The sequence below is a fragment of the Narcine bancroftii genome, chromosome 6, assembly GCF_036971445.1.
Source record: "Narcine bancroftii isolate sNarBan1 chromosome 6, sNarBan1.hap1, whole genome shotgun sequence".
NCBI lineage: Eukaryota > Metazoa > Chordata > Chondrichthyes > Torpediniformes > Narcinidae > Narcine > Narcine bancroftii.
In genome coordinates, this window is record NC_091474.1 from 208,595,895 (window position 1) to 208,622,519 (window position 26,625).

The 26,625-nt window shown below is 39.8% G+C and overlaps 1 protein-coding gene across 3 annotated transcripts in view; it reads right to left on the bottom strand.

Annotated features, from left to right (window-relative positions):
• Positions 1–1,250: 1,250 nt before the first annotated feature.
• The window catches only part of cfap206 (cilia and flagella associated protein 206), a 57,708-nt gene continuing 32,333 nt past the window's right edge, over positions 1,251–26,625 (bottom strand). For 2 of the 3 annotated variants that reach the window (XM_069887375.1, XM_069887373.1), the window contains 7 exons: positions 20,688–20,902; positions 14,891–15,010; positions 13,421–13,619; positions 10,405–10,545; positions 5,597–5,790; positions 3,259–3,390; positions 1,251–1,501 (listed from right to left, as the gene is read on the bottom strand). In XM_069887375.1, the coding sequence (XP_069743476.1) occupies positions 1,268–1,501; positions 3,259–3,390; positions 5,597–5,790; positions 10,405–10,545; positions 13,421–13,619; positions 14,891–15,010; positions 20,688–20,902 (1,235 nt within the window). In that variant the 3' untranslated portion in view covers positions 1,251–1,267. The remainder of the gene's footprint in view (positions 1,502–3,258; positions 3,391–5,596; positions 5,791–10,404; positions 10,546–13,420; positions 13,620–14,890; positions 15,011–20,687; positions 20,903–26,625) is intronic. The other variant, XM_069887374.1, reaches the window with a different exon arrangement.

Consider the following 26,625-nt stretch of genomic DNA (forward strand, 5'->3'; position numbering starts at 1 on the left):
CTTCTAAACTTAAAATTATGCTGTGAAATACAATTTTACCTTTCCCAAACTCCTTATTTCTCATTACTAGAGGAGTACCTGATTGCCAACTTAAACATTTGCACTGATTAGGCTGGAGGCTAATTTAAGAAGATGCTTGGTCTACAATAAACTGCTGTTAGCATATCTAAAATTTTTGAAACAGTTGCACTGAATGTCTAAATTTCATAGATCTAATCTGCAGTCAACAACTTTTCATCAACAAGTTTAATCGACCTGATACAGTATATAGATTTGTACTAGTGCTGAATTGTTATGAGAGTTAGTTTTATACTACTGACAATATGTTTTGTTACATTTGTTACCCTGGAACGGCAGAGTTGGACATTTGATGTATGTGCCTGGCAGAGGAGCCAACGGCATGAAGCTATCCTCCACGTGATTGTGATCATCGACCTCAAAGTCAGAATCCTGCCGAAAGGTAATAAATCCTACTGCCATAAGAAAATTAGAGCTGCAAAATGTTCAGTTGTCCATATACAGTAAAACTGCTGGCATCTGGCACTTATGTAGATTGGTAGATGAGTGTTTTTTCGAATTGCTTGAGATTTACAATATCTAACTAATACACCTGTATTAAGAATAAACAGTTTAAAATACTGCACTATACTTCCACTGAACAAACTTCACTTGCATGAATAAATAAACCTTAAAGCAGTTTACTTTATTTTCACTCGCATTCTTTGAAAATATTTAACTGTCACTGCATCTGCAGGTTCCTTCTCCTGGGAGCTGCCCAAAGACGAACAATCACATTATCGTTAATTAAACCCACCTTCCCCCCCACCCCCACCAAGTTTACAGATAAAGCCTGTGACCACGGCAACTCTTACTAAGCAGGGACAATGATATGCTTTAAGAGAGTCACCACAATGGCAAGCGGCATCAACCAGCTCTTCATCCTGGGCGATGCCAGGACTTTATTCAAATAGCTGCTACAAGCAAAGCATGACCAAAGCACCCTGTTGGCTAAATATTTGCTTCTATCTTCTCCGTAGGTTTATGTGTTACTTCAGACAACATTTACAATTTTTTTAATGTACATCTTTTTACCTGTTATTTTATTCTTATTTATTTTAATTTTTTTACTTGATACCAGGGGTTTTACTGTATTTAAAAAATGTCATTGTTTACTTTTAGCTTAATGCTACATCTGATAGTTAAAAGTGACAAATTTTAGTTAGAAAGAAAGAATATGAAAGCTTTCTGGGTTGAAGGAATCTTAATTTTATGTTTCATCTACAGCTCTTGTTAAGTTGAATTTATTCACACGCGTAGGCTCTGTCACATTTCCCCCACGAAGACCAGCATAGAAGACCTGAGGCTTTGGCACATTGCAGGAATTATCCCGCTTGGTCTGTACTGCCCTATTCTTAGGAAGGTAGACTTGGGTCGCGTTATCTCTTCTCATATGGCTCAGAGTTGTCTGCATGTAACGAGTGACCTTCTGGCGCAGGTTTGCCTTAGGAAATTAAAAAAATACAAAATGTCATTATTCTGCAGAATTATTGCATTTAACATCAATCACAATTTTAAAAAAAGTTTTACAGAATCAAAAATTATATGATGAATGTACATTCTCTGTGTGATGATCAAAATTGCAGAAAATTTTATATTCAATAAGCAAAAAATTCCAGGATGCTGGAAAGATGATTCAAGTACTAAATTGGTCAGGCAGCATCTCGAGTTACAGAACAGAAATGGTCCCTTTGGTTTACTCAGTCCATATAATCAACCACCCATTTACACCCATCTGACATCAATTAGTTATTGTACCAATCTGCCCTGTAACATTCTCATCAACTTCTGCCCTGTAAAATTAGTTATTGTACCAATCTGCCCTGTAACATTCTCATCAACTTCTGCCCTGTAAAATTAGTTATTGCACCAATCTGCCCTGTAACATTCTCATCAACTTCTGCCCTGTAAAATTAGTTATTGTACCAATCTGCCCTGTAACATTCTCATCAACTTCTGCCCTGTAAAATTAGTTATTGTACCAATCTGCCCTGTAACATTCTCATCAACTTCTGCCCTGTAAAATTAGTTATTGTACCAATCTGCCCTGTAACATTCTCATCAACTTCTGCCCTGTAAAATTAGTTATTGTACCAATCTGCCCTGTAACATTCTCATCAACTTCTGCCCTGTAAAATTAGTTATTGTACCAATCTGCCCTGTAACATTCTCATCAACTTCTTTCCACCTGTGAGGAAAGAAACAGTGTAGATGGTGCATACTGAATCTTCTCAAAGACCTCTCAAAATATAGCCATTGGAGAGCCTTCCTCAAGATTGCATCGACATGGAGGATCCAGGACAGATCTTTGGATGTGAACACCCAAGAATTTGAAGCTCTTAATCCTCTCCGCTACTGAGCCCGTGATGAGGACTGGGTGGTGTCATCTCTTTGGTTTGCTAATGTTGAGTGCAAGATTGTTGATGTGATACCACTCAATGAGCTGATCTATCTTGATCCTGTATGCTTCCTCATTGCCGTTTGTGTTTCTGCCAAAAGCCATGGTGTCATTGGCAAATTTGTAGAAGGCATTGGAATTGTGCCTGACCACACAGTCATGGTGTAGAGCAGTGGGCTAAGTACGCATCTTTGAGGTGCACTTGCAATGATAGTCAGTGAAGAGGAGACATTATTTCCAATTCAACTGACTGTGGTCTTCCGATGAGGAAGACAAAGATTCAGCTGCAGAGTTGGGTGCAGAGGCCCAGGGTTTTGAGCTTCCTGACCACCACTGCAGGAATAATAATGTTGAAGGTTGACCTGTAGTCTATGAAGAGCAGCTATATGTATGAACTTCTGCTTTCGAGGTGATCCAGAGCTGAGTGGAAAGCTAATGATATTGTAATAAAAGGCAAAATGCAGTGGGTCCAGACCTCTGCTTAGGTACATGTTAATTCTGACCATGATCAACCTCTCAAAGCATTTCCTCACAGTAGATGTCAGTTTAACTTCCAATTACATTTAGTGAACATATCAGAGTAACTGTTCCATATCAATATGGAATAGATCCTCCTACCTAATTACTGCTCATCAGCGACTGCATTCCATGAATAATAAAATGTCTTCAAAGTGGTGTAGTAACCCTCATGTGCATGCCAGGCATTTTTTTTAAACAAAGAGATAGATAGCTAATGGTAGCTTTGCTTTTTTGGTTTTAATTTCAAAAACTTAACAAATGTATTTGAAATTATGTGATCCTACCAGCTTTATTGCTTTTCTTCTCAACTCCCACTCATTCCATTCGTATGATCTGACAATGTTTGGTTCCAGGATGTGAGTGTCAGTTTGTGTGCAGCTGTCACATTTTACAATGGGTCTCAGGCATCTCTCTGGCTGGAATTTAGGAAGAAAAGATAATGCCAGAAAGAAAAATTGTCTTAAAAATGGTTTGTTGTCTGAATTGTAATTGATTATTTAATTTGTCTACGTCTTCAGACCTGCCATTCCCACCTAAGTCTCCAGAAATAGTTTGAAGGAAAATCTATCAAATAACGTAGTGGGTTTTTTTTTCTTTTTTCTCCTCTATTAAACTGTTCTGGCAGCTTTTCAGTACCTGGCTTCAATGATCACGAATAATAATTTTCAGTGAAGTTTGATCACAGGTTGCTTCACCATCAAATTTGATTCTGTAGATGAATGAATATCCTTTGTCACAGCTTACTAAAATGCAATTAATGGATGAGAATATGAAATAACCTTTTGTATCTTTTGATTGTTGCCTATGTCAAAATTAGAATCTTTTCAGTGACTATATGAAACTGAGAAAAATGGAGGGCTTTGCAGTAAGGAAATTCAAAGCAGTTGTTTAAGTAGGTTATTAAGTCGGCACAACACTGGTCTGTACTGTGCATTTCTATGTTCTAAATGTCCTTTGTTGTCTTTCACTTATATATCTCCATGTAATCTAACCCTTGGAACCTTGATAATATCTTGATGAATCAGATTTGCAATTCTTTTAAAGTCAACATTATCTTTTTCAGATGTGATGCTCAGAAAAAATAACTCTACTGATATGAACTAATCAGTACTTCTTACAGTTGCAGCAAAACTTCCCTTTACATTCCAGCCCTTTTGATATAAAGATTAATAACATTTCATTAGCCATAAAAAATATTTTAGTACGTAATTTCAAAGATTTGTCACATGGGCCACTTAATCACATTGGAAAACAATTGTTCATAATTTCCCCATTCATAATATTAATACCTATCATTTTTGATACAAAGGATGACTTCACAGCGAGTTGAAATCTGCCACAATTTTGCCTATTTGCATAATCTATCAATGGCACTTTATAATTTCATGATCTTATTTACACTTATTAATTTTTGTGCCATTCGCAAATTTGAATACATGGCTCTCTGTTGTGTTATCCAACCCTGTAATGCATATGGTAAGTAGTCAAAATCCCAGCACAAATCTTTGAAGGAAGTTGATGTTACTTCCATCCATAAGCGGCAATTCTTGAATCAAAGAATCTTTGGAAGCTATGACTAAAAACATGAGCACTTCCTTCAGTTATTAAAACCCTTACGCAGCACTGTGGGGATTTTTCAGGCTTTAGTATATTATTTTTTCTAATTCTGCTTTTGTGGTTTTATGTTCATTAGCTTTAGTAAGTTCCTATCATTGGTTCAGTATTAACATCTCCAAAACGCATCTGCTTTATCAGATGAAGGCAGATGACAAGTGATAATCAATAGATTACCTTGCCCATGTCTGACTTGATGGCACGAAACTTGATGTGGTTTTGAATCAAAGTCATATCTCTCCCATCTGTACATCAAAGTGTCGGCACTTCCAATGCTACAGCATAACCAAGGATACCAACAGGAAACTGGAGCATTGGGCAAGACTTTTCTCAAAATTTAGCCATGCCATTAGTTATTTTGAGGACTATACAGGATGACTTATTTTGTTGTGTGCAAATCGACAGGAATATCTATCACCCATTCTTGGCTTTCCTTTACTTCACTGGAGCGCTATCACTTATTTCATTGTGACATGTCTAATATTTCTCTTTGATTTTACTTTTTCTTTTTGTGCATATGATCACCAATACTCAGAACCTTGTTCCAAAACAATTGATCTATGATATAAAATCCACACAACGAGCTAGTTACAAATCAAAAATATTTTAAGAGTACTGCATCACTATCTTAAAGTTTAACTTTTTAAAAATTTAATTTTAGAAATATAGCATAGTAGCAGGCCTTTTTGGCCCACGAGCCTGTGCCATCCAATTACACCCTAATTGACCTACAACCCCCATACATTTTGAGAATTCAAAAATTGAAATGGAATCTGCACTCAAGCCAACTCTAAACTTCTTGTTTTGTTCAAATCCACAGTATTTTTGTCAGATTTCTCAATGTGATATGGTCTCAGTTCTGAGAAAATTAATTTGGATGACCATATGGAAACATAGAACTTTGAAATGGTGATAGGTTCCCATGCTGAGCCCTTCAGATGCTGCAAATAACATGGTTTATTTCCATTTCCTTTATACCCAGAGAGGCGGCACTTAAGGATGCTTTACCTGTGCATAGGGAGCAACTGAGGTAAACTGCTGATGGAGCTCAAGCAGTTGAATGAGCTCTGGAAAGTGTTTGGCTTCCTCTGTTGCCTGAGTAATGTAATAATCAGGCTTCTGAGCAAAAGCAGTGGCAGCTTCTTTTGAGGAGAAGGTATAATATTTTTCTTGATATTTAAGAATTCCAATATTTGGATTGCCTGAACAAAAAGAAAACAAATAGATTATTTAATGTGAGAAATTCAAGAACTGCAGGTATTGGTATCTTGAGCAGGCAGTATCCATGGAGAGAAATGAGCAGTCAACACTAAGTTGGGAAGGGGAGCAAAAGGAGAGGGGGGGGGCGCAAAGAGATAATAAGATACTGGATAAATGAAGGTGGGAAAGGTAGAGACACTGGTAGAGGAGGAGTCCACTGAGGTAGTTTGAGAGAAAAATGAGCACAGGAGCAGCTAAAGGACATTTGGAAATAGTGGAACAGTTTAATACAATTTCTACAAATAGTTGTAGAAATGCTGTAACATGATCAAAACAGTTTATGTCTGGTAATATTCATTTCTGTGATGTGAATGTTAATATCAAGGCCACAATTTATCATCAAACTTTACCTTCTTCCACTTCAGAGACTGATCTGGAGCCACGACAAATACCGATAGGGTAATGATAACAGATTTCCTTTCATGAAGGACATCAGTGAAGTGGGCTTTTACAACTGTTCAGTTGTGTTGATTAACATTCCAAATGCATTTCAAAGCTAAGAGTTCAATTTATTGTCAGAGTACATACATGATATCACATCCTCCCTGAGATTCCTTTTCCTGCAGGCCAGGCAGAATTTCTAATTACTCTACTCAAGAAGAAATATATACCAAAGAAAAATGTAAACAAAATAAATAAATATAAACAAACTAACTGCAAATGCAGAGAAATAAATATTCAATAATAAATAATGAGCAAACTAAGGTTCCTTAAATGAGTCTCTGAGTGAGTTATTGTTCAGGCGTTTGATGCTTGAGCGGTAGCAACTATTCTTGAACCTGGATGTACAAGTTCTTTGTCAATCTCTACCTCTTTCCTGATGGAAGTAGTGAGAACAGAGCATGTCCTGTGTGGTGTGGATCCCTGATGATTGCAGCTGCCCTTCGATGCCAGCCTTCCATGTAGATTTTCTTGATGGTGGGGAGAGTTTCGCCTGTGATGTACTGGTCTGCATCCACTGCCTTTTGCAAGGCTTTGCACTCAGAGGGATTGATGCCCCATAGCAGGCCGTGATACAGCTGGTCAGCATACTTTCCCACTATGCATCTGTAGAAGTTTGCCAAGGTTTCCAATGACATACCAAACTCCCACAAACTCCTGAGGTAGTAGAGGTGCTGACATGCTTTCTTCATGGAGATGAACTACAATGTTAGTAAGTATGAGGTTATCCACTTTGGCAAGAAAAATAAAAGAGCTAAATATTATTTAAAGGGTGAAAAACTACGCATGCTGTTGTGCAGAGGGACTTGGCAGTACTTGTGCATGAATCGCAAAAAGTTGGGTTGCAGGTGCAGCAGGTTATTAAGAAGGCAAATGGAATGTTGGCGTTCATCGCTAGAGGAAATGAATTCAGGAGTAGGGAGGTAATGTTGCAACTGTATAATGTACTGGTGAGACCGCACCTGGAGTACTGTGTCCAGTTCTGGTCTCCATATTTGAGGAAGGATATACTGGCTTTGGAGACGGTCCAGAGGAGGTTTACTAGGTTGATCCCTGGGATGAAGGGGTTGACTTATGATGAAAGATTAAATCATCTAGGATTGTATTCGCTCGAGTTCAGAAGAATGAGAGGAGATCTTATAGAAACATATAGGAATATGAAGGGTATGGATAGGATAGATGTAGGAAGGTTTTTTGAGCTGGCCGGGGAAACTAAAATGAGAGGACACAGTGTCAAGATTCGGGGGAGTAGATTTAGGACAGAGATGAGGAATAATAGTTTTTCCCAGAGAGCAGTGAATGTTTGGAATTCTCTAACCAGGGAAGTGGTTGAGGCTGCCTCATTAAACATATTTAAAATTCGGTTTGATAAATTTTTACAAGATAGAGGAATTAGGGGATATGGGGAGAAGGCAGGAAGGTGGAGTTAGGTCATAAATTAGATCAGCCATGATCGTATTGAATGACTCGATGGGCCATTTTTGGCCTACTCCTGTTCCTACTTCCTATGTTCCTATGATAGCATTAATATGGTGGGTCCAGGAAAGGTCCTCCCAGGAATTTTAATTTGCTCACCCTCTCCACCTCAGATCCCCCAATAATCACTGGATCATACACCTCTGGCTTTCCTTTCCTAAAGTCATCTCCTTGGTCTTGGTGACTGAGTGAGAGGTTGTTGTTAGTACACTATTCAGTCAAATTTTCAATCTCCTTCCTTTAAGCTGATTCATCACCCCTTTTTATACACCCCTTTACTGTGATGTCGTCAGCAAATTTATTTATGGTGTTGTCGTGCTAAACCACCCATTCATAGGTGTAAAGCGAGCAGAGCAGGAGGCTAAGTATGCAACCCTGTGGTGCTCCAATGCTGATGGAGATTGTGGAGGAAACGTTCCCATCCACATTGGGGTGTGGACGTGAGAAAACTCAGGATCCAGTGGCACAGCAGGGTATTGATTCCTGGAACTTAAAATCCCCGGATTCAGTTGTGGAATTCAAACTAATGCCTTTGAATCAATAGGTCAAGCCTCTGGATACAAGTCCACTAACTGTACGATCCTCCTACTTTGCTCCTATAATGACCCCCTGCGTGGTATGATTGAAGCACTGTCAAGTGCTTAAGATATACCTATGCAAGAAAGCCACCAGACAATGTTCAGTATGATTGTCTGTTGTTCTCCCATGACTTCAATGAAAACCATTTTCACATAGTAAAACATTTCCTGGCTGCTGCTTCCAATAACTCAGTTCACAGGGATATTTCAAACAATCAGACAGCATTACAGATAATGCGAAAAGTAAAGACATACAAACCCCACAACCACCCAGAATTTAAAGGAAAAGTAATGACAGTTTTTCTTAAACTATAATCTTCCAAAACTCTCGATTGTAGAGTTATTCCTTTAGATTGTAAGGTTGAAATTTCAGTCCATTATTTAAGGAAGTTCACAGAGAGACCAGAAAATTGTGGATTTATTGGCAAACATCTATTAAGGGAATATTATTGGAATTCATAATGAAGAAGGGAAGAAATTGTTGATTCATAGATTCATACAACACAGAAACAGACCCTTGGCCTAATTTGTTCATGATTATCAAGACGCCTATCTACAATAATACCATTTACATGGATTTTTTTGGACCATATTCCTCTAAACCTTTCCTATCTGTGCAGTTTTTTTTAAAATAACTGACAATGAAGGTTTTGATGGGCAGATGAGTCTACATGAATCTTAAAAAGGTCTTTGCCTGCATTGTTGACTGGTTCAGAAAGTTAAAATACACAGAATCCATGGTGACCTAACCAATTGAATAATTGGCTTGTTGGTAGGAGACAGAAAGTGGTAGAGGAGAATTGTCCTCAGATTGAAATCTCTGACTAGTGATATACCACAGGAATTGATGGTGGGTCCCATGTCATTTGTCATACATATTAACAATTTGGATGACAATGTAGGTGTCACGATTTGTAAGTACCAGAACTGGTGCTATAGCTTACAACAGGATATTGATCAGCTGGGAAAGTGAACCAAGGAATGGCAAATGGAATTTAATACAGACAAATGCAAAGTGATGCAATTTGCAAAGTCGATCCAGACCAGGATGTACATGGTGATTGGTCAGGTCCTGTAGGTTGTTGCTGAATGAAGAGTACTTGGAGTACAAGTATATAGTTCTCTCAAAATATCTTTAAATTCACAACCTTTTATTTATAAATTTAAAACCACAAAAAAAATCACATAATTAATAATACAAATCAATGGCATTCATAAATAAAGAAATAGAGAACCCCCCCCCCTCCATATACTGCCCCCTCCTCCCTTATCCCCCTACTAAAATAAAAAGAAAGAAAAGAAAAAGAAAAAAGGGGGACGAGAGACCCCCAACAGGAGAGCTTATTACTTGGTTTTCTTTTAATATACCGAGACCTTAAGGAGAAAGGGAATGTCAGAGCTTCATTTAAATATTCACACCCACATTCGGTAAATATGGGCACCATATCTTCCAAAAAATATACTATATCTCTCAAATTGTAAGTAATTTTCTCAAGTGGGTTACATCTCCGAACTTCAGCATGTCATCTTTCTATACCCAAATCTGTATCAGACTTCCAAATTATGGCAATACAATATTTTGCTATTGCTAAAACAATTTGAACAAGCTTCTTTTGATACACATTCTTCTTTGATATGTGTCATTCAGAATTAGAGAAAACAAAGAAAGATTTGTAAAATGTAATATTTTAAGTAACTTAATTAATATGCGGTATATGGTACACTTAGATTTGCATAAGGGATCCTTTGTGGTATCATTTCAGGAACTTTTGGCCAAATTTGAGCCTCACAGGAATGATGGGAAAATACTGATGTAGTTAGATTGTTTAGGCAGCTAAAAGAAAAGTCAGAGTTAAGCAGAATCAGGACTAGACCATTCATCCCCTTGTGCCTGCTCTACCATTCAATAATGTCATGGCCAATCATTTCCCTCACCACCATTTCCCATTCTTGCTTGAAGGCCCTCAGACTAAGAACAATTAGACAAACCAGGCTTGGACTCCCTGCAAACTAGAAACTTAAGGGTGGTTTGATTTAAGCAAAAAGGATCTGTTTGTGTACCTCTGAGAAGTAGACCATGTCTTGCACCCAATGTGTAGGCACAGAATCCTCGATATTGCATGGTCAGTTGGTGATATAGGAGTGTGTCTTCTGGAAAGATCCATTCCCGATTCATGAAGTCTATTGGATTTATCTCATCTTCTGTACAGAAAAACAACTGTATTTAGCGTAAGCAATTATCACATATTATTAAATAAAAATTTTTATAAATACAGTGGTGCAGATTTCTCTATTCTTATTCCTAAATTGGGTAGGGATGACAATACATGGGGAAACAAATTTGCTCAATTTCTCATCTATCAATTTAACAGTTTCTATTCATCTAAGAAAAGGAAAATCTAAAACTTATAATTTATTTGTAACTCATCATGCAATGAGAAGATGTTGTAACCAGGATGATGAAGCTCTTTTATGATGTCAGCTGCCTTCTTCAGCCAGCACCTCACACAGACACCTGCAGTGAATGGGAAGTCAGAGCCTGTGATGGAGTTGGCTATGTTTGCTACTTTCTGCAGCTTTCCAGTTCATTCATATTATCAAACCAGCCCATGATGTAACCAGTCAGTATGCTTTCCACAGTACCCATATAGATGTTTGATAGAGTATCCATATGCCTTGTCTCCTCAAATTTCTTAAGAAATTAAAAGTATTATACCTTCTTCATAAATGCCTCCATGTAGGAATGGTGTGTGGAATTAAAATGGTTGGCCACTGGGATCTCCCTGTTAATGCAGTGGACAGTATGAAGGTGCTTAATGAAGCAATCTCACAGTCCGCATCCAGTCTCTGATGTCACACTCTGGGGTAGTGAATTCCAAAGATCTACTGCCCTCTGTGATATGAAATTTCTACACATCTCTGTTTTAAATGACAGGGCTTGTCATTGAGATTCTCCCTCTGGTGGAAACATCTCAACATCTATCCCATCATGTCCTTATAATCTTACATGTTTCAATAAAGTCATCCTTCATTCTTCTCCACTTCAAACAATACATCTCCAATCTGTTTGCTTCATTGGATGATACAGTTCTCTTTTTTCCAGAAATTAATCTGATGAATCTTTTTTGATTGGCTCTAATGCAACTATAACCTGTTTCCCAGGGCAAAAATGGCAAACACCAGACAAAGTGAAGGGAGTCATCAGAGGTATTTTTTTTTAGACAAAGAGTTGTGGGTGCCTGGAATGCCATGCCAGGGATGGTGGTGGAGACTGAAACATTAGGGGCATTTAAGAGAATCTTAAGCATATGAATGGAAGAAAAATAGAGGGTTACAGGGTAGGGAGAGTTTAGTACTTTTTTTAAGGAATACTGTATATGTGTTGGCACAACATCAAGGGCCTGTACTGTGCTGTGGTGTTCTAAGTTCTATCACCTTTTTTAGACAATGGAGCAAAAACTATGCACAACACTCAAGCTGTAATCTCACAAACCTCCCTATTTCTCAACTCTAATTCCTTTGCAATAAAGGCCAATAAGCTATTTATTTGCCTTATTAACTAATCACTGCAAGTGCCTGCTAACTTTTTATGATTTATGCACAGGATATCCGGATTCCTGATTTCTCCATTCACCCAATCTAATATTTACCCCACAATGTCATGGAAGAGAGCAACCAGAACATCAAAGGTTTGATTATCCCTGAGGCAGGAGTGACTATTTACAGGAATGTGGGTGGTGTGGATATTAATGCACCATGTAGAAACATTTAATGGCCCTTTGTGTTCATTTATATTTTAATGTCTGTTTTCTGTCTCAATCCATTTTAGCACAGATCAAAGGTTAAATCTTTAGGAGACTGGGTAACTTCCACAGAAGTAAAAGCTTATTAATTTGAAATTATACAAGATGGTCCGAGGTTCTACATTTATTGCCTTTTATGACCCAGTTTATGCAATCCTGTACTAAAGGTTTTAAGAAATTATTTTATAAAACTGGTCCTCCATGATTTTTCCATCAAAGTGTTGATAAATATAGCTGGCCAGTGAGGTTCCTGAGTGCAGTGTCTAAATGTGCCAGTTGGAGAATAAAATTTGACATTTATAATTTCTATTAAATATGTAATTTTAAATCTCTTTGTCCATGAACATCTTCTGACTCTATCTAACCTATCTTCCCCCAAACTCCTCTCAGCAACCTCCATCCTTATCCTTTTCTGATGAGTTATAAGGTTCTCAAGTTATAGTTTTCAATTTTTATAAACTCTCTTGATGCAAGAAAGAAAAATGTCACTTATGCTTATTGATTAATGTATTCATGATGACATCTTAAAAAATACTGTTGAAGGAAGAGTGAACGCCATATATTTTTTATTAATCGCACCCATTAAGTTGATGGCAAAAGTGAAGTATATAGTCTACCTATAAAAGTTGGATTGGTAAAAAGCTAAAAGAATAAGAATGGATTTACAATTATTGAAGAAAATAATTATTTCACATTAATAGTGGCATCTTTAGAATGGTGCAGCCATTAAAGCTATAAAAGAATCATTTTAACCAGAGATTCCTTGTGGAAAATGAATCCGAATGGCTCAGCTTCCTGATTTGCATGATCAAATGAACTTTCCATCAAAGCCAATGAAGAGGGGTATGAGGCAGATCACTAATCCACTCCTGGCACTTTTCCACCAACCCAATCCATCTCTAATTATTCCACACAGCATTAATTTTATTCTATTTTTATGTCCTGTTATTATGTTGATTGAGTCACAGGTTGTTCTAACAGTTTTTTAATTGTAATTCTTAAAGTTGTTTGCCAGGAAACAAAATATAATTCACCAAGAATTTATTTGAATCTGTACTCCAGTCAGATCGCTGACCCTCGTATCCAAATGCCGTCTATTGTTTCTTGAAACATGAAGCCCCCCCAAATTTTTTTTAGTATTTTATTTAAAATCGACACATATATGGCAGTTATAACAATTAATAAATCAATCACAATGTTACAGAGTTTCAAAATGGGGGTTCAAGTTGGCAAAATCCATCAGAATGAGAATATTTCTGTCCCTTACCACATACCTGATGCTTTGTTTAATCTCTCCTCATCTGTTTTCACATCCACTCCTTCTAGTAAGGGCCCAATGACACCATCGGGAAAGAGCTGTGAGTGAGTTCCTAAGTACGGATCTAGGTTGTTTATTAAGTTGCTGAAGACACTGAGCAGCACCATCTCATCTTGGAGAGAGCTCCACAGGTTGGAGAGATAAATAAAATGAGGCTGGCAGAATAAATATAAAGTAATGTTCAGTAGATGAATTATGATAAGGTACAGAGTTCTGGAGAATTGACTCAGAACCACATACTGCAATCTCATGATGACAGCTGGGCAAATTAAAATAATTAAATAATGTGGTCTTTTTTTTAAAAAAAGCTTCAGAAAAAAAGCTATGTCCTCTAGGCAAAATAAATCTACCTCCTTTGCCTGGTCAAGCCCATGTCTGATTCCAGACCTACAAAGTTCAGAAGACAATTAGAGATGATTAATGACAGTCCAGTCTGTGATTCTATTGTCCTTCATAACAAAAAAAAGGAGAGGGGGAGAGAGAACGATGGGGGAGAGAGAGGGATGGGGGAGAGAGGGGAGGAGGGAGAGAAGCCATTCTCATTTGGGGACCACAACATATTGAGGGTGGCCACATAAGTGCAATGTTAAAATGCACTAAAATACTTTTTTGTTGCAGCCAAACATACACAAAATACACCAACTATAATAGTATACATTAACATTCCATATGGGGTATACCAAAACTGAAAAAGAGATAACTAATGTAAAAGAATAGATAGGTAAATATTCACAGTTGCAGTTAGGGTAAGAAAAAAAGTGACATTTCAACAGTGTACACAGATCTATTGCTGGTCCCAAACTACTTTATGGCTATGGTTAGGATAGAACCTGATAGCCTTTGGATGAAAGCCCCTTACTGCATTGGAATTATGATTTCTCACCCCAACCCCACATCTGTACACGAGAGGCAGAGATTTCCTCAGATGTGACATCCAACCAGTTTAAAATCCTGTCAGCTCAGATCAACAACTATTACTTATATTAGTTATTCTGATAAAATTTAAATAAATATTAATCATCCAAAACTTTGATTAGAGATGGAGCATAAATATCTAGGTAAGAATAGAAAACATTTGGAATGAGACACAGCCAGAGAGATTGAAAAAAAAATTGCAAACAAACTGATCCACTAATTCCTGATACTTGTTAAAATAAGAACATTGAAAATGCTTAATTTAAAATAAATGAAAGGCAATAATCTTGCTTCTGACCACTTTAAATAATAGCAAAAAGATTCCCAGCCATCTATTTCTATTCCAGATGAAAGGGATTAACGGAGATAGTTTTCTCATTTTGAAAATAAATCTTATAATTGTTTGCTTTAAATGACAACACAAAAACAACGTTTTTCAAGAAAGATAGGGGTGCTCATTTCAAAGATGTACAAAATTTGAAACTAGAGTCTTCATGAGGTGGATACCTACATATACTTGTGCAGTGGGCACTGTTGCCTTTGACTTAACCACAGTGTTTAACTCATCCATCCGTTTATTTAATTGTTCCTGTAGCATTTCAACCTGCTTATCACATGTGATGATTTCGGTCTGCAGAGGAAAGAATAAAAGCACCAGATTAAAAAAAAGAAAAGCTATAACTTTGAAGTAGCAACCAGAATAGGGATGTATCTGTAGGTCAGTGTGCAGGACTGTCCTGTAGTTGTGCCCTCTTACCCTACCATGGGAAACAACTTTGCCACATCTATTCTGTCCAGGGCTTTCAACATTCAAAATGCTTCTATGATGATACCCTCATTCTTCTCAACTCCAAGGAGTACAGTCCAAGAGACAAGATTTAAGAAATACACATAAGGCAAAGAAGGGACATGAAATATCATTGCCAGACACAATTTAGGAAAATCCCAAAACATTTTCTGTTTATTAAGGTCAAGAGGATTGTCAGGAAAAGAGTAAGACCCACTGGAGACCAAATGAGCAAGTTTCTGGCACCAGAAGGAATAAGATAAGGAATAAAATAGATAAGGAATAAAATTCAAACTTCTCATTTGTATTCACTAAGGAGAAGGGCACTGCAATTGTATAATTTAGGGAGAAGGTCAGTAAAGTACTAGGAGCATGTTTGAGACATCATAGTGAGCTGAAAAGTGAATAAATCCCCAATACCTGATGAGATATTGTAATGGAAGATTTAAACCGTGTTTTTTTACTTTTGCAGCCTTTGCTTCTGCACGGCTGAGAACCTGCTTGTTTTTAGAATCAGCAGACATAAGCTAAATTCCACTGAGGGGCCAGAGATGCAGTTATTTGACAAAAGGACATCTGTGTACCAAGAGCATTTAATCTTCCTGCTTGTTTTGGTCACAGTCTTTCAGGCAGAGACCTAACCTTGATGCAAAATAAACCATTGTATTCAAAGTGATAAGCTGAAAGTTGTCTTATTCGATTGAAGCCTAGGCATGCTAGCTTGCTCGCTTATCTTTCTTACTGTGCTGGTGCTTGGGTAAGCAGTTTTTGCGTAATATAAGCCATGGTCCCTCTGCTGAAATTTGAGACTCTCCGAGAGGTGGCAACTTTTCTCAGCAAGAAGAAGAACTTCTAGAGTCCAGCCAACGTCCCGGTCGGGGTAGATGGAGAAGCTGCTACCGGCGCCCCGACAACCTACTACAAGTGTGTGGTCTTTGCCTCCCTTCAGCAGTTGGGACCAGTCCAGGCGTTGATAAGTATAATTGGGAAGGGCTTGCATATTGTAGTTTGATATCAGCTTTAGAATTTGTAATAAAGATTTGTATAAACTGAAGTGCTCTCGGCGTGTGTGTCTATTTTCTTTCGGTAGCTCAAACACTGTGACCAATCTAAAACGAACAAAGTGAGAGGTACAAGTTTACCCAGGACAGATGTATTCCAGGCTGTTATGGGAGGCAAGGGAAAGGTCTAAATATTCTCATGGCCGTAGATGAGGTTAATACAGATTGCAGGAAAAATGTCAGCAGGGATAAGCCTGTAAACCCACAATAAATGATACAGAAGTAATTGGAGAAAAAAAAAACAACTATTTATGAAATATAATCAGAACAAGGTGATGAGCATTTGGATGCCTAACAAGGATAGGACATATTCAATTAATGGGAGGGCCCCAGGGAGTCTTGAGGAACACAGGGATTTCAAGTACATGAATTACTAAAAGTAGAAGCTTGTGGGGGACGGGGGGTGGGGGGAGGTTGTGAAGAAGACATTCAAAATACTTGCCTTCATTAACTGAGGCATAGAATAGAAGAGTAAGGAAGTTATGGTACAACTTTATGAAACATTAGTCAGACCATAGCTGCAATACTGTCCGCACTCATGGTAACCACAATGAGGAGGGAGTGTAAGGAGAATCTCCAAGCTATTTCGTGGGATAGATGGTTTCATCTATGAGGATAACTGGAGAGACTGGGGTTTGTTTCCATTGGAGTGAAGGAAGTTGAGGGAGCACCACAAAATTACAAGGGGTATAAAATAGTAGGAAAGATAACAGGAAACTTTTCCCACAGCAGTGGTGACCAAAACTAGAGAGCTTGTGTTTAAGATGCGGAGTTATATGTCACAGAGGGAATCTGAAGAAAAAAATATTTTATCCACAGAATAAATCTGGAATGCACTCCCTCAATAGGGTTGGAAGCAGGTACTCACAAAACATTTAAGAAATATGTGGATGAGCACTTGAACCTGCAAGGCATAGACAGCTATAGACCAAATGCTGGAAAACTGGGATTCCTATCAATTTGAATACAATAGTGCTTCATCTATGGCCATGAGAAGATGTAAATGTCTTTCTCCCTTGCCTCCCCTAACAGCCTGGAATGCATCTATTCTATTTTTTCCACATAAGAGTAAGGAAGTCATCTTGCAACTACATAAACTTTGATTAGGCCTCACTGGGAGTATTGAGAGCAAGTCTGATTGCCCCATTATTTGAAGGGTAACTTCTATCAGATCTCCCCTCAGCCTCTGGCACTCCAGAGAAAATTTTGTCCCATTTTTCCTTAGAGCGTCGACTCTCTAATCCAGCAATATTCTGGTAAATCTCTCCGCTGCCTTCCTATGCATGAATACACAACTCAGCTCTGAATCTGAATATATTGTTCCAAGTTTCATTTCACAGACTTAAATTAGTTAATGTTGCTCTCACCACAGTTAGTGTTGCATTGTCTAAGGTAATGACTGTGGTAAGCCACTGTATGTGTATATTTATCTGTCTGGGCACACCCATTCATCTCTTCCCACAGGGTCCTGAATAAAGGTGACTGTCCCTTGGACGCTCCTCAGTTCGGGGCAGTCGACCAGCAGGGATGTGCCTTCATTCTATTGCAAATAAAAGCCTATCAGTTTTGCTCAACTTCAGACTTTTGAGTCATTTATGATGCATCAATTTTATTCGCAATGGAATATATCCTGAAGCAAAAGAAACTGTAAATCGACCCTCAAATCGCCTGAGGCATCTACCAACTTTTAACTCTGGCCGTGCATTTTGAAGCATCCCTGCAGGCATCATCAGCCATTGTTCGGTCAGAACAATACAGGTGCTGCACTCCCAAGTCGGGCCCTTGGTGTACTCAATGATCAGGGAAGCAACGTCGTATCCAGAGGCAATTGATATATTGAAAGGCCAGTACCTAAAAAAGGTCAATGAGGTCTATGCCAGACACATCCTAGTGACCTGAAAGCAGCGACCCAGGGAGTTGAATGCCGAGTATCTCTGGCCCTGTGAACCCTCAGACAGGCCTGTGAATGCAAGGCTGTGACGGCTGTGGAGTACATGGAGGGCCTGATTAGAGTTGCCTATGTTGCAAGTATCAGGTCCAATTTCATTCACCAGTGACTACTGGAGCAAGGTGAGGTCAGTCTGTGGAGGGCAGTCGAATTGACAGGCACACTGGAGGTGGCCCTTCAGAACATGGAGGCCTACTCAACTGCGTCGTGGTTGCCACCAACTTGGGACACGCCACCACCATCATCTTCTGCCAGCAATCTGACCATGACAGCCATACATCACAAGTGCCTAACACCACTACCACCATGTCCCACCAGCATACCGACCATGGCCGCCATACTCCGTGTGCAACCGAAGTGCTACTTTGGTATCCTGAGCAAGCACCCAAGGAGACGCTGTCCATCGAATAATGTGGTTTGTGCCAGCTGCGGGAAGGGCACAATGCCAAAGTGTGCAGATCAAAACCATCCCTCACTAGCAGCGCTGCGTGCAAATCATGGGGGCCACCATCTCTGAGACATGGCAGCTCCACATGTGGGTTGTGGAGGCCACCATCTTGGGTGCCATCTTTGAAATCCAGCGGTCCATGGAGGCTGCCATCACCCAACTCAACACTCGAACTCTCTGACTCAGCGACAGTGATCAGACACTGGCTTCTATCACAGTTGACCAGGACAGTCCCCATCAACTCGCCAGATCGATGATGGTTATTCAGGTAAATGGCCACGTGATGAGTTGCCTGTTCAATAGTAGGAACATGGAAAGATTCATCCACCCCCACACAGTGCAGTGCTACTCCCTCATGATAAGGCCAGTGAGCCAAAAAGTCTCCTTGGCCTCACTCAAGGTCACATATAGCAGATGTCCGCGGCTACTGTATAGTGTCTCTAACCATGCGGGGCATAGACTACAAAAACTTTAAACTTCTGGTGATGTTACAGTTCTGCGCTGCCAAGCTACTGGGACTGGACTTTTAATGTCACTTTAAAAGCGTGATGATGGTGTTCAATGGGCCCCATCCACCCTTCACCCCGGATTGAGTGGACGAGCTGCCTCCTTTGCTCCTTGGTATTCGCACAGTGTCAAAGCAAGATTTGGCCACGTCCTCTACTGAGCCTCACTGAGAGTCCTGGGAGAATTTGTGCCAGTGGCTTGCAGCCAGGAGGAAATGCAAATTTGCGAAAAGGTGGGCACCTAGGCCCCCGTCCCAACTTCATGCCACTGTCCAGCTCCATCCTATGACCTGAAGGATCTTAAAGACTGCGAATACATCTTCATAAAGAGAGGCGCGCACCGGTCGCCATTTCAGTGCCCACACGAAGGTCCATACAAGGTGTTACGACACAACTGGACTACATGCCTTTTGGACATCGGGGGTAGGCAGGAAACATTCACAGTCGACGCCTCAAATCGGCACACCTTGACCTTGACCAACCAGTAACTGTTCCAGCCCCACAGTTTACCAACTGTGGGCTCAGCACCTCCAATCACTGGTTCTGGGGGTCACAAAGCGGCTGCACTGATCCACAAACAAACCAGGTCACCGAGGTACAGGCTCGTTCTGGGCTGATTTCACAATGGTCCATGGGGGGTGGGAGGGAAGAGAGGGTCACAGAGGTTGTGCTGAAAAGCTCTCGAAGAGTTCCAGTCAAGTCATTTGGTTGGTTCAGCTCACTCACAACTTGCGTGTAGTTTTTCTTGTTCGCTGCACAGAACACTGACCACAGTGCTTCAAATTCTTCTATTACTGAGTACGTGAAATTCAAAACATACAGGTATATTATTTTCACTGCATATTGTTCACTTCCTCAATTTGGTTTCTTTGAGGGCAACATGTATGACAAATAACCATAATACTTCTTTAGTACATGCAAACAAGGCCAGATTGCTACCTTATTAAGGTAGCTCTGTCATTTCCATTGCTCAAAGGAAGGAATGGCACCACAGAAATAATCCTTCATATGAAATTATGTGTTTGATTTCCCTTCATTTTCTCCTACAGATACGCCACACCCTAGCTCCAATTTTCTGGATCAGATATAATTATCCACTCAAAAGTAGGATCTTTTCAAAAGGCCTCTTGCTGGTAGATAGGGCACAGCTGCTGGAAGATAGTCATCAACCTTCCTCTGCAATATCATCCTCTATCAAACCAGCCACAAGAGATAGGGTGGAATGGCAGTGCAAATTGGTTTCCACCCAAATCTAGCCCCCAATTATAATTTGCACGTTTCCACTGCAGCCCAAGCCAGAATTTCAAACCCAAAAGGCTTTTCATAAGGATGGTAGTTGTGTGCTTATGAAGTACGAGAGGAGGGGAGTGGGATAGAAAAACAAAGACAGATGGGAGAGATTGTGACAAAAGGCAGAGAGAGGTACATCTTCAGGAAGGCAACATTAATGGTTACAATAACGTAAGGAAGCAATATTAAATATCTATGGAATTGTGGGTTAAAGGGCCTGTCGCTGTGCTGTATGACTTTATAAGTCTTGATTCTTTTAATTGCTTACCAAGATGATGCAGAGAAAGACCTCATGCTGCCTCACATTGTATAAGGCCTCCTTCAACTTATCATGCAATCCATCTGTTTCATAGCACTGTTGACGACTTTTCTCCAACCTCTCGATAATAGCCGTGTAGTGATAAACCAATTGTTGAGTAGGTTGTAGCTCAGATTTAATATTCTGCTTGGTTGCTGGAAGGGCTTCATTTAGAATGGCAGGCACTGTTATTGCAAATATAATTTTGTTAAGCAGAGCATTAAACTAGTTAACTATCTTTAAACTGGATTTATAATAGTTGCAAGTCAGCCACTCCAATGAAGAATTAGCCAGGAGTGATCAGAGAGAACAATAAGATACAGTAAAACGTTGGAAGTAAATTGCAGTCTAACAAAAATACCCAAGAATGTTTAAGCAGAATCTTAGTGGATTCAACATGCAATACATCACCAGAATACATAGAACACAGACTAGGGTAGCGCAGGAGGAGGCCCCTTGGCCCACGATGTCTGCACCAAACACGATGCCAAATGTTTTTTTTCTGCCTATAATTATTATTATCCCCCCATTCCGTTCATATTCTCGTGCCCATCCAGAAGCCTCTTAAACCCTATTATCGTCTCTGCTTCTACCACCATATCTCGCAACCTGTTCCAGTCACCTCCCTTTCCCTCTTTAGTGCTATCTTTAACTGTATACTTTCCCTTTGTATTTGACCACCAGTGTGACGATTAGAATGTGCACAATTCTACAACTGTCTTGAAAAGTATATCTACAACTGTGGAGAAAGACGGGGAGGACTGGGCAACTTGGAACAGTCAATGGTAGTGTCGTGAGGACAGTCAGTATGACAGTTGAGGAGGTGCAGAAGGTCCTGATGCATATGGAGGCAGATAAATCTGGGCCTAATCAGATATATTCAAGAATATTATGGGAAGACAGAGAGGAAATCGCAGATGCTCCGGCTGAGATTTATGAGTCGTCATTAAATGCAGGTGAGGTGCTGAAAGATTGGAGGGTGGAAAATGTTGGGTCTCTTCAAGAGCTGCAAGAATAGCCAGGAAGCCACAGGCCAGTGAGCCTAATATCTGTGGATGATGTTACTGGAGAATACCTGAGGGAGATTTACCTGGACTTGGATGGGCTAAGGCTGATTCGACACAGTTAGCACGGTTTTATAAGTGAGAGATCATGTCTCACAAATTGGATTAAGATTTTTGAAGTTAAATAAGGAAGCCTGCAGACAGTGAGTCAAGTGCAAGCCACAAAAGATCTGGATAAATTCAGCAGGTCACGCAGAATCTGTAGGAAGTAAAGCATCACCTGAGCCCTTCATCAAGGTATGAACAAAAAAAGACAAGCACCTGAAGAAAAAGGAGGGGATAGAGGATGGGGCAAGAGGCAGGGGACAGTCCAACAAGAAAGAAGTCATAGGTGGGAAGGTAGAAGAGGAAAAGCTGACACAAGATTGGGGGAGGGTGGCTCTCTGATAAGAGAGGGAAGAGAAAGGGCGATTGGGTAAACGTATAGAGTTTTCTGTTTGGAGTAGGGGAAAATCGGTAACCAGAGGACATAGATTTAAGGTGAAGGGGGGAGATGAACCTGTGGTGTCACATTTTTTTCCCCCACACAAGTTGGTGAGTGAATGGAATGGACTGCCAGAGGCAGGGACCATTGCAATGTTTAATAAAACATTGGAGAGATATTCATTGCAACAACAATGGAGAACAGTTTCTTTTGGCATGTTGCCTTTTCCCCTGTTTCCTGAGAGCTAGGAGGAGAACTGCCTTGGAATTGGAAACCAGTAAAGTCGAGGTTTCCTGTGCAAACTTCCAAGTACAACATCAGGCATTCAAAACAACAGAAAACATTAGAAACACTCAGCAGGTCAAACAATGTATGCAGAGAGAGGAACAGAGTTAAAATTTTAGGTCAATGACCTTCTCTGAGGGTCCAGAGCACACATATCAAACTCAGGCCTGCGGGCCAAATTTGGCTCGTGATATAATTATATTTGGCCCGCAAGATCATATCAAATATGTATTAGTGCTGGCCCGCTGGCTGCCGCGCCAGTATAGCGCATGCACAGCTAATACTACAAATTCCAGAATGCTTTGCAAAGGCGTTGGCGCCGGCCCGTCAGCCCACTAATCGCCCCCACCTCCTCTCTTTATTTTCATTAGCCTCTGCGACCTGTCGCCTAACTCACATGTCATAAAACCCTTACGAAAAATGGCCAAACGAAAGACAGAAAACAGGACCTTTCAAGACAGGTGGGAGGCAAACTCTGACCCCAAAGTTTGATGAACTTGCATCTAAGAAAAGATGCCAAGTATCTGGTTTAGACCCAGGTGCATCAGAGTAAATCACAGTGGAGCAAGCGAAGCTTGGATTAATATTTTCTTTGGTTCACTTTGGACTGTTCATAGTTGAAAGATTGGATTTTCATTGAAGCAAGTTGTTTTTTTTTACTTGTTGGCTTGTGAAAAAAAATACATTTAAAAGGAGCTTAAAGGCTATAGAGAAATATTCTTTATTGAATATTTTATTTCTCATTTGTTAATGCTTCTTCTGGAAAGAGTTTAACCAAAACTATTATTAAACATTTATTTTAATAAGAAAAAGTTTAACATTACATATGTTGAAAGAAGAGAAAACATGCAGATGTTGAAAATTTTCAATCAATATTTAGTTTGGCCCATGACTTAGTCCAAGTTTTTAATTTTTGCCCTCTGTGAATTTGAGTTTGACACCCCTGGACTAGAGAGTTGGAAATGAAGGAATCTTCAAGTTCCAGTCATTACAGGTCATTTGCCTCTCCTGGTATTTCAGTTACCTCTATTCCCTCTCAACTTCGGCCTTATTTTCATTGACACTGTCAATTTTCTCTGAAATTCAAAACTTGCTTCATTTCCACCTTAACACCTTGATACCTTTGATATGGTATGTTTAACATTTTAGGGCAATGACCTTCAATGAGAGTTGGGGCAGCTGGAAATAAAGCAAGCTTTAAGGTCCATTCATTATTTTTTGTCTTTCAGATTCTATTGATCCCTTTCAATTGTTTTTCTCCCCAGATACACTCTAACCTCTCTCGTTGCCAGCACCACATTTGGTCTTAATTTCATTGCCACTCCCACCTCTCTTAAATTAATCTACTAATATTATGATTTACAAGGAAGCTGACTGGATTGGAGAACATGCCTTATGAGGATAGATGGAGTGAACTTAGTCTTTTCCCCTTGAAGCAACGAAGGATGAGGGGCAACCTGGTAGAGGAGCCAAGGTATTGATCGTGTTGACTGAAGTAGTACAGGGGAAATGCAAGAGGTACGTTTTTCACACAGAGTGTAGTCGGTGCATGGAATGTCCTGCCATCAATGTTGTTGGATGCAGGTACAACAGGACTTTTCAAGATACTATTAGATAGGTACCTGAAATGGGAAAAAAAATGGAAGATTATGCAGTAAGAAAATTATGGGCAGTTGTTAGAGTGGATTATTAGGTCAGCACAGCAGTGTGTGCTGTAGATTTCTATTTTCTATGTCCTTGTCCTGAATGTTAACTCACCTTGTAGATCTCTTGTCTGCTCTGCTGAGTACTTCCAGAATTTTCTGGTTTGATTTCCAACATCAGCACATTTCTGTGTTTTGATCACAGGCTTTCTCTGTCCTCTGGCCTAATCAAAACTCTAGGTATAACTTTTACAAAAGAATAATCATCTTCTGGACCTCATCACCTTGTGAACCCTTGGGTTTCACAAGCAGTTCTGACTCTGGGTGTTATTGCAACATTGCATTCAACACCTGTTAGTAAAAATTGTGTTGGTGTCCTAATTGTATCAAATATGTGTATGAGCCCATCCACCAGTCCAACAAAAGTATCAGGATAAAATGATGGTGCAAGAAGCATAGCAATATTACAAATAGCCCAATTCACCACTCCAATTGTAGTTTCATTTGGGATTAATATTTCATCACGTCTCCAGAATGGAGGACCATCGCCTTCCCAAGATCGTGTTATATGGCGAGCTCTCCACTGGCCACCGTGACAGAGGTGCACCAAAGAAGAGGTACAAGGACTGCCTAAAGAAATCTCTTGGTGCCTGCCACATTGACCACCGCCAGTGGGCTGATATCGCCTCAAACCGTGCATCTTGGCGCCTCACAGTCGGCGGGCAGCAACCTCCTTTGAAGAAGACCGCAGAGCCCACCTCACTGACAAAAGACAAAAGAGGAAAAACCCAACACCCAACCCCAACCAACCAATTTTCCCTTGCAACCACTGCAACCTCGTCTGCCTGTCCCGCATCGGACTTGTCAGCCTCAAACGAGCCTGCAGCTGACATGGACATTACCCCTCCATAAATCTTCGTCCGCGAAGCCAAGCCAAAGAAAAGAAAGAAGAATATTTCAAGTTTCTGCATCTCTGGACTGAACAATCTTTAGCTAAATTTTCATTTTAAACTGATTGAAATCAATAACTGACTCCCAGAATTTCATTTACAGGTATTCCGTGCTTTACGAAACTACACCGCTCCTATGGAACCTTTCGTAGGCTGAAATGGCATAAAGTGAATAAGTGATTACCTTTCATTTCTACGTGAAAATTTTTTGAGCGTTCCCAGACCCAAAAGTACCCCACCAAATCATATCAAATAACAAAACCTAAAATAACACTAACATTTATTAAAAAGCAGGAATGATATGATTAATACACCTATAATGTAGAAATGATAGATGTACAGTGTAGTTAGGCTGAGTTTTTGGAGGTTGGGGGGCAGGAGGTACAGGAGACTGGGATGTAGGTGAGAGGAGAAGAGCTGCTCGGGATGCACGTGCAGCCTCTATAATGGTTCGCTGCTTTCATAAAAGCAAAAATCTTTTCAAAAAAGCAAGCACAGGTTTCTTTACACTAAATTTGTGTAAAGCAAGTATTCGTAAAGTGGGGTATACCTGTCGGCCCATCACCTACATCTTTCAACCTCATCCATCCGTTTTTCCTGTTGTAGTATCACATTCTTCATCAAGTTAGATGTTATTTTTTAAAGTTGTGTCACTTGAACAATAATGCTCCAATCCTTCTGATCCTGACGTACCATGTGTTTAAAATGTAATGTTTCTCAGTTACTTCTCCGAATGCCTTGAAAAATATAGGGACTTTGGTGTTAACAATACAGAGTAAGAGAGAGTGCTGCTCAGGGAGCTGAAGAAGGAATCCGTCCATCGTTATTGAATGAAGATCTATACCAGGACCAATGCCTGAAGAGGGCGCACAAAATCAGTGAACCGGTGCGAACTCGAAAGGCCAACGTGGCCTGTTTCCGCTCCGTAAATGGTTATATGATTATCCTAACTTCTCACCTCCTTGGTGCTTCACATAAATTTTTTCCCTTCCGTTTGTTACATAGAGACAATCTATAATATTATATCATGGTACTTTCACACTATTCCTGGACCATTTCAGTTCTAAAGAGACCATCCAAATGTGTAAACGTGCCTGGTTCCTCCACAGACCAGAAAATATTGACTTTAGGCTTCTTGATGTTTGCTCCCACCCAAATTTCTCTAAATGTTCTTAAGGCATTCAAATCACAGATCCGTCCAATCCAGTGCCCCCAGGCCAGGATCCTTCCCCAAATGGTCAGTTGCCCTTCTGGCTGATCCTCTCCCAACACCCTCTTGCAAGTCTAATCTGACCAACGCTGAATTCCAAAAGCTTAAGTTTCCTAATGTCAGATGATCTTCAATGCTCTGGTCCCCATTTCAAGCCACACCTTTCACCTAAAGGAAAGTTTTTTTTAATTGAATTGTTCTTTCACTCACAATATCTCAGCCCATGCATACCTTAGAAATTCACTGCCTGTCAACATGCAATACAACTGACTATTTAGGAAATTAAATGTAGAATACCACAAAAACAGTTTTGCTGGTCCAACCAGATCATG